This window comes from Euphorbia lathyris, chromosome 1, assembly GCF_963576675.1.
Source record: "Euphorbia lathyris chromosome 1, ddEupLath1.1, whole genome shotgun sequence".
NCBI classification, from domain to species: domain Eukaryota; kingdom Viridiplantae; phylum Streptophyta; class Magnoliopsida; order Malpighiales; family Euphorbiaceae; genus Euphorbia; species Euphorbia lathyris.
The window spans coordinates 29122126-29131640 of NC_088910.1; the positions used below are offsets into that span (position 1 = coordinate 29122126).

The window sequence follows — 9515 nt, forward strand, 5'->3', positions numbered from 1 at the left end:
TTTGAGAATAAATAGATAAATAATATATAAGTATAAGAATCAAAAGTAGTGGAGGGAGCGAATTTGTGTCGCTGACACGACTTGATTTCATGGTTTTATATGATGGTTTATGTTAGCCGATCCCGAATCATTTCGGGATTAAGGCTTTATTGTTGTTGTTGTATAAGAATCAAAAGTGAAATTTATTCAAGGATTAAAAAAGTAAAAATAAATAAATATATGGACCAAAATAAAAATTAAAAACAAAATAGATACTAAAATGAAATTTTATAAGGAAAGTAGATGTTCAAATTAGTGAGAGAGAGGAGAAAGGGAGGAAAACCTTAGAGGGGTTGGAAAAATATATATAGAATTCTAATAATATTAGAATTTATATTTTATTTTTAAGATTATAATTAATTTATTTATTTATTTTCTAAACTAATAGTGCAATTTAACCCTTCTATTTTCTTTTTAAAAATTGAAATAATTTCAAATTACTATGTTGTTTTTTTCTTCTTCTTAAAATTGGAAAAATTTCAAATTACTATTTTATCTTTATAACATCCACTATAAGGAGAAATTGAGAGAGAAATTGTGGATATTTTTAATACAAATTTAATTATAAATGATTTTTGTAACTTAAAACGAGATTATTTTATTTTTATACATTAAATATAATATATTTTAATTTCTATTATATGTGATAAAATATTAAATTTTTGAACGTCCATAAAATTTTATTACATATCCATCCTTAATCACATAGCAAACATTAATTAATAGTTTAGACATATAAATTTAATTATGTTATGAATAAATTAATGGATGTCCATAAGTATAACTCTTCATTCCTTAATGTTGTAACTCTTCATTCATTAAGGTTGTAACTCTGTATTCCTTAATGTTTGTAACTACATAATTTATGTTCTTATGTAACCTATATATTCATAAACCTATAAATATAGGTTTCTTTGATGTAATACAATAAAAAAAGGACAAGTGAAATACAAGATTACAATCTCTCAATTGTTCTTATTCTATTGCATGTTATCTTCCTTGTTTTATAACACGTTATCAGCACGAAACCCTAGCCGCTTGAGCAAGCTTCTGCGATTCAGGTAGAAAAATTCTCAACGATATTTTTCATCACCGAGTGCTATGTCGAATCTCACAAAACTTCAATTTGACGCCCTTGATATTACTGGAGACAACTATTTGTGTTGGGTGTTAGATGCTGAAATTCACTTAGATGCAAAAGAACTTGGTGATACAATCAAAGAAGGCAATGTAGCAACAAGTCAAAATAAGGCAAAGGCCATGATATTTCTTCGCCATCACCTCCATGCGGATCATAAAATTGAGTATCTGACTGTGAAAGACCCACAAGTCCTTTGGAACAATCTAAAGGATAGGTATAACCACCAGAAAAATGTGATATTACCTAAAGCTCGTCATGAATGGTCTAATTTAAGACTACAAGACTTTAAGTTAGTAAGTGAATATAACTCAGCCATGTTCAGAATTACTTCACAACTGTTATTATGTGGAGATAAAATCACTGATGCAGAAATGTTAGAGAGAACATATTCTACCTTTCATGCAAATAATGTTGTCTTGCAGACACAATATCGTGAAAAGGGATTTAAGAAATATTCCGAACTTATATCTTGTCTCCTTGTGGCTGAATAAAATAACGAGCTATTGATGAAAAATCATGCATTACGTCTAACTGGTTCTGCTCCATTCCCTGAAGCGAATGTGACATCCTATAATGTGAAAGGAAAAGATCATATTAATCATAGTGGTTGAGGACGTGGCCGTGGACATGGTCAAGGACGTGGACGTGGATATGGTCGAGGACGAGGCCGAGGTGGTTATTTCAAGAACTCACAATCCCACCTGAAGTGGGCTAGTAAAAATGGTCACAAACAAGGTAAAGATAACAATGAGGGAGTGACCAATACATGTTATCACTGTGGAGGACAAGGTCATTGGTTTCGCACATGTCGTACACCAAAGCATCTTGTTGATCTTTATCATCAAACATTGAAGCAAAACAACAAGAAAGAAACAAATCTTGTGTATGAAGATGGCGAAGATGACTTTGATTGTAGCAATACAACCCTGAAGGTTGATGATTTCATTCCCCCTAAGGATATAAATTAGACATAGCAGTAGTAGATCATTTATTTTGGATGTTTAAGGGTTACACTAGGATCTCTTTATTCTTATGACTTTATGGATTTGTGTTAAACTATGAGTTTATGATTTTATGAATTTTGCTATTATTAATGCATGAGATATGATTGAAATTGACTTATTCAAATTAATTGTTTGTATGTGACTGTTATTTTATTTATTTGAAGAACATGAATAATGAAGTTTTATGTCTAGCAGACAGTGTAACTACTCATACCATACTGAGAAGCAGGAAATATTTCTCTCATTTGACAATGAAAGAAACTTGTGTTAATACTATATCGGGCAGTACAAAGATTATTGAAGGCTCTGGAAGAGCTAATATATTATTGCATATGGGAACGAAATTTGACATTATGGATGCATTGTACTCTTCCAAGTCTCAAAATTTTTTATTGAGTTTTAAAGATATTCGTCAGAATGGATATCATATTGAGACAATAAGTGAAGGAAATGTAGAATACCTTCAAATCATAAGTATGACTCAAAGCACTAAACATATCGTTGAGAAATTACCTGCATTCTCCACCGGATTGTACTGTACTAAAATTAGTACAATTGAATCATATGCTATAGTAAACCAGAAGTTTACTGATAATGTTACTGTTTGGCATGACCGGTTAGTCCATCCGGGTTCAATAATGATGCGAAAAATAATAAAAAATTCATGTGAACATTCATTGAAGAACCAGCAGATTCTTCCTAATGATTTTACATGTGCTGCTTGCTCACAAGGAAAGTTAATAAATAGGCATTCACCAGCCAAAGTTATACATGAATCTATCAATTTTCTGGAACGCATACAAGGAGATATTTGTGGGTCAATTCACCCACTGTGTGGATCATTTAGATATTTTATGGTTTTAATCGATGCATCGACTAGATGGTCACACGTCTCCCTATTATCAACTCGCAACCTGGCGTTTGCGAGATTACTTGCTCAATTGATTAGATTAAGAGCACATTTTCCAGATTTTCCTTTGAAGCCAATTCACCTTGATAATACTGGTGAATTTACTTCACAAGCTTTTAATGATTATTGCATGTCCATTGGGATAACTGTTGAACATCCTGTAGCTCATGTTCATACACAAAATGGCCTAGCTGAATCGTTAATTAAACGTTTACAATTGATTGCTAGACCATTACTTATGAAGTCCAAACTCCCAATATCAGCCTGGGGACATGCTATATTACATGCAGCAACATTAATTCGCATCAGGCCAACAAGTAATCAACAATTCTCCCCATCACAATTGGGTCTTAGTCAAGAACCAAATATTTCTCATTTGAAAGTTTTTGGATGTGCGGTATATGTTCCAATTGCTCCACCACAACGCACTAAGATGGGTCCTCAAAGGAGGATGGGAATATATGTTGGATTTGAATCCCCATCAATTACTAAGTATCTTGAGCCAGCTACTGGAAATTTATTTAAGGCTCGATTTGCTGTTAATGAGTCAATTTTTCCAATATTAGGGGGAGAAAAGAAACAGCTGGAAAAGGAAATTAGTTGGAATGAATTATCTCTGTCTCATTTTGATCCTCGTACTAAAGAATGTGAAATAGAAGTTCAAAAGATAATTCATTTACAAAACTTAGCGAATCAATTGCCAGACGCATTTTCTGACCCAAAGAGAGTGACCAAGTCACATATTCCAGCTGTAAATGCTCCAAATATAATTGATGTGCCTGAAGGACAACATCAGACTGCTAATGAGTCTCACAGACGCATGAAGCATGGTAGACCAATCGGTTCCAAAGATAAGAATCCTCGGCAAATAAAAGGAGCAGAATTTGGCAATGGCTTTTCCGAGGAACCAAATAGAAATGAAGGATCTCCTGAAGAGACCATACACATGACAAAGAATGAAATTTAGGTACCTGAGAATGAAGAGATCTCAATCAATAATGTCATGTCTGGAATAAAATGGAACCGAAATAAAATCAACGTCGATGAAATTTTTGCATGCAATGTAGCAGTTGATGTTATGGATAAAGATGAGGATCATGAACCAAAATCCATTGAAGAGTGTACACAAAGTAATAATTAGCCAAAATGGAAAGAAGCAATTAAGACAGAATTGAAATCTCTTGCAAAGAGAGAAGTATTTGGACCAGTAGTCTGTACACCTAAGGGTGTAAAACCAATGGGACATAAATGGGTTTTTGTGAGAAAAAGGAATGAAATTGGTGAAATTATGAGATATAAAGCACGTTTAGTTGTACAAGGATTCTCACAAAGACCTGAAATTGATTATGAAGAAACCTATTCTCCTGTGGTGGATGCAACTACTTTTCGGTTTCTCATAAGTCTGGCAATAAGAGAAGGACTTGATTTACATTTGATGGATGTAGTCACAACCTACTTATATGGGCCACTGGATAATGACATTTATATGAAAGTCCCAGAAGGATTTAAATTTCCAAAAGAAACAAAATCTAGTTCTCGAGAACATTACTGCATAAAGTTAAATAAATCTTTTTATGGACTGAAATAATATGCACGCGTGTGATATAATCCTATTTGTGAATATTATTGGAACTCCTGAAGAGATTCCAAAAGTAGTGGATTATTTGAAAAAGGAATTTAAGATGAAAGATCTTGGAAAGACAAAATTTTGTCTTGACTTACAAATTGATCATACTTAATTATGTATATAGTTCTTTGTTTGCTTGTTTACATGTTCATTGCAATTGAATTTTATACTTGTAATAAACGTAAGTGGTTAGTTATATGCATGGTTTTATTGTTTATATGCTCACTCTTATCTGATTGCTAAACTTGTAATTGTTATGTTTGGTTGATTGATGTGTCAAGCTTGTGGTAATAAATGACTAAGTGCTATTAGTATTTATTATTATTAATGATAATTGAGATTAAAATGTGATTGATGGTTGGTATGTAATTATTTGGTTATTAATTCTATTTAAGTGAATTAATTATTTATAATGGCTGTTCGATCACTTGGTGAAAATAACGATCTTTTTCGACCTCGAACAGATAAGGAAGAGATTCTTGGTCCTGAAGTACCATATCTCAGTGCAATAGGTGCACTAATGTATCTTACTAACAATACTAGGCCAGATATTGCTTTTTCTGTCAATTTGTTATCCAGATATAGCTTTGCATCTACACGAAGGCATTGGAATGGAATTAAGCATATATTATGTTATCTTCAAGGAACTATTGATTCAGGATATTTATTCACATATGGAAGTACAACTATATCTTGGCGCTCTACGAAGCAAACTATTACAGTTACTTCCTCAAATCATGCTGAGTTAATTGCTATTCATGAAGCAAGCCGAGAATGTGTTTGGCTAAAGATCGTTAACCAAAGCATATACGAGAATCATGTGGTAAATCATCAGATGAAGGATCACCTACTACAGTATATGAAGATAATGCAGCTTGCATTGCTCAACTGAAGGAAGGCTACATTAAAGGAGACAGAATAAAACATATTTCACCAAAATTTTTCTTTACCCATGATCTTCAAAAGAATGGTGAAATCAGTATTCAACAAATTCGATCAAGTGACAATCTGGCAAATTTGTTCACAAAGACATTACCTTCTACAACTTTTAAGAAATTAGTTTACGGTATTGGAATGCACCGTCTCAGAGATCTTCAATAATACTGCGAATAGGGGGAATACTCACTGTACTCTTTTTCCCTTAACCAATGGTTTTGTCCCACTGAGTTTTACTTGGTAAGGTTTTTAATGAGGCAATGCCCTATTCGCATGGATGGACATCCAAGGGGGAGTGTTATGAATAAATTAATGGATGTCCATAAGTATAACTCCTCATTCCTTAATGTTATAACTCTTCATTCATTAAGGTTGTAACTCTGTATTCCTTAATGTTTGTAACTACATAATTTATGTTCTTATGTAACTTATATATTCATAAGCCTATAAATATAGGTTTCTTTGATGTAATACAATACAAAAAAAAAGACAAGTGAAATACAAGCTTACACTCTTTCCATTGTTCTTATTCTATGGCACGTTATCTTCCTTGTTTTATAACAAATTATTAATTGTTAATAACATTTCAAAATTGTTTATAGCGACCCAAGAGAGAAAAGAAATATTCAAATATTCGTGCGTTTAGAATGAAGAAAACGACAGTGTTTTCATCCTTAAAATCGAACATAAAATGTCTGAAATGGCAAGAGTCAAACAAATTACAGTCATCAAATTGAAGTTGATGTCAGAATATATAAATACTGCATAAACACCATACAATACCATACATATATATCACTCTCCTCCTCTTCACTCTTCCGATTGCCTAATGAAATTCCTCTGCCGCCGGTAAATGCTCCTATTAACGGCGTCATCCGCCATTGAAATCGTTAATGGCTTCCACGAGCTGTTCAACGCCGACTGATCCTTCTTCTTCTATACCAGAAGACACAGCAACAAAAGTCGTTAACAAACGATACGAAGGTTTAACTACGATTCGGAGCAAGGCGATTAAGGGTAAAGGAGCTTGGTACTGGGCACATTTAGAGCCAATTCTCGTTAGAAACTCCGACACTAATCTTCCTAAAGCAGTTAAACTCCGGTGTTCCTTATGCGACACCGTTTTCTCAGCCTCCAACCCATCCAGAACCGCTTCTGAGCATCTTAAACGAGGGACTTGCCCCAATTTCAACTCCGTTTTGATACCTAATTCCTCTTCAGTTTCTTCTCCTTTGCCTATATCTTCTTCTTTACCCTCTCCTCCTCCTCCTCCTCCTTCACATAATCATCGAAAGAGAAGCTCTCACATGATTACACCTTTAAATTCACTAGCTGTCGTTGAGTCAAATCGTTTTTGTAACGAACTCGGTTATTCTAATCATGGGTTGACTCAACAACATCCGAATTTGATGTTATCTGGTGGAAAAGATGATTTGGGTGCTTTAGCAATGTTGGAAGATAGCATTAAGAAGCTTAAGAGCCCAAAAACCTCCAATGGTCCTTCGTTGAGTAAGGATCAAATTGATTCTGCTCTTGAATTATTATCTGACTGGTTTTACGAGGCTTGTGGTTCTGTCTCATTTTCAAGCCTTGAGCACCCAAAGTTTCGAGCTTTTCTTCATCAACTAGGCTTGCCTGGTTTATCCAGGAGGGACTTGTTTGGTACGAGGCTTGAGCACAAATTTCACGAGGCGAAATCAGAGGTGGAAGCTCGAATTCGTGATGCTATGTTCTTTCAAATTGCTTGCAATGGCTGGAAGAGCAAGAACTGTTGCAGTGGAGAGGATAATTTGGTTAATTTCAGCATTAGTCTTCCTAATGGTACTAGTTTGTATCAGAAAACAGTGGTGACCGGAGATTCCATGTCTTCTAAGCATTCGGAAGAAGTTATGTGGGAGGCAGTGATGAGCATATGTGGGAACAATTTGCAAAGATGTGTAGGGGTGGTTTCAGATAAGTATAAAGCCAAATCATTGAGGAATTTGGAGATTCAATATCAAGGTATGGTGAATCTTCCATGTCAGGTTCAGGGTTTGCTTAGTTTGATCAAGGATTTCATTAAAGAGCTTCAACTTTTCAGGACTGTTACAGATAACTGCTTGAAGCTTTCCAATTTTGTAAATAATAAACCTCAAGTTAGGACTATGTTCCATAAGTATAAGATGCAAGAGCTTGGTTGTGCAGGATTGCTTCGAGTTCCTTCCAGTAAATGTGAATGCCGGATGGATTTCATGCCATTCTATGTAATGCTGGAGGATATATTGAGTTCTGCTCGTGTTCTCCATACGGTTGTGTTGGATGATTCATATAAGGTGGTTTGTGTAGAGGAATCGATTGGTAGGGAAGTTGCTGGTTTGATTCAAAATGAGGGGTTTTGGAATGAAGTGGAGGCAGTTTATTCTCTGATGAAGCTTATAAGAGGAATGGCTCATGAAATTGAGGTAGAACGGCCGTTGATAGGGCAATGCCTTCCTCTTTGGGAGGATTTGAAGGCAAAAGTGAAGGATTGGTCTGCAAGATTCAACATTGTTGATGGACATGTTGAGAAAATAGTAGAGAAGAGATTCAAAAAGAACTACCATCCGGCATGGTCTGCTGCATTCGTTCTTGATCCGCTTTTTTCAATGAGGGATACGAGCGGAAAATATCTTCCTCCGTTCAAGTGTTTGACACATGAGCAGGAGAAAGATGTGGACAAACTTATAACAAGACTTGTTTCCAAGGAAGAAGCTCATGTGGCCTTAATGGAGCTTATGAAATGGAGATCAGAAGGGCTTGATCCATTGTATGCTCAAGCTGTTCAGGTCAAACAGAGAGACCCTTTGACCGGAAAGATGAAGATTGCAAATCCTCAAGGTGGAAGAATAGTGTGGGAAACTTGCCTGAGTGAGTATAAAACACTAGGCAAGGTTGCAATTAGGCTTATCTTCCTTCACGCAACCGCGTGTGGTTTCAAGTGCAATTGGTCTTCTATGAAATGGATTTGCTTGCATAGACATTCAAGGGCGGGACTCGAGAGGGCTCAAAAGATGGTATTCGTTGCAGCTTATTCGAAGCTCGAAAGAAGGGATCACTTGAATGAAGAAGAAAGAGATGGAGAGCTCTTCTGCTACGACGGGGAAGATGATATGCTCAACGAGGTCTTTGCTGATGCACCATCAGTGTAATGTTTTCCTTTTTAACTCCTGTAGAATTTTTTAGTGTAGGATTTATTGAATTCTTTTGCACTTATCATTTTTTGTTCATTGTTACTTAAGTTGAAGTTGTGAGAGGTATGATTAGGACAAACAAACTATATTGGGAGGGAATTAAACAATGTAACATTGCAGCTGCTTGATTTGAATGAATGAATGACTCGTCTCTTCCCAGGCGTCTGGATATAGTTAAAAGTCCTTTAACTTTGTCTCTTGACCCTACTTATAGAGAAGTAACTGATGAATGTAATTTTGCAAATAGCAATTTCAAATGTTGTTGTTAGAGTTTACAGTGTTATGAACTCTTTCTTTTTGGCTTCATCCTACTAATTACAATACCACCGCGAATCGGCTACTGATTTGTTCTATGACATTATGAATTCAATTAGAGTTTAGTTGCACAAAGAGCATTTTCCACAATTTTGCAGTTAATGGACTATTTACTGCTCCATCAAAATGGACCTATAAGGAACGTTAAGAAATCGAATTTGATTAATACTCATATTCTGGCTTGTGCTTTACATATGAAAAGTGAGATGACAGTAGACTATTTCTGACAGATCTGTATGAACTGCCTTGAGTATGCATTTTGGCATTCAACCAAAACTATGCTACTTGGATCCATGATACCTATAATGCACATTGATAATGATGAACAACCGAG

General features: G+C 35.1%; 1 protein-coding gene across 1 annotated transcript; it reads left to right on the top strand.

The window, feature by feature from the left end:
* Positions 1-6367: 6367 nt before the first annotated feature.
* Positions 6368-9031, top strand: LOC136226408 (uncharacterized). Its single transcript, XM_066014877.1, has one exon. The coding sequence runs from the start codon at positions 6551-6553 to the stop codon at positions 8822-8824; it is 2274 nt and encodes a 757-aa protein (XP_065870949.1). The 5' UTR covers positions 6368-6550; the 3' UTR covers positions 8825-9031.
* The last annotated feature ends 484 nt before the right edge of the window (positions 9032-9515 follow it).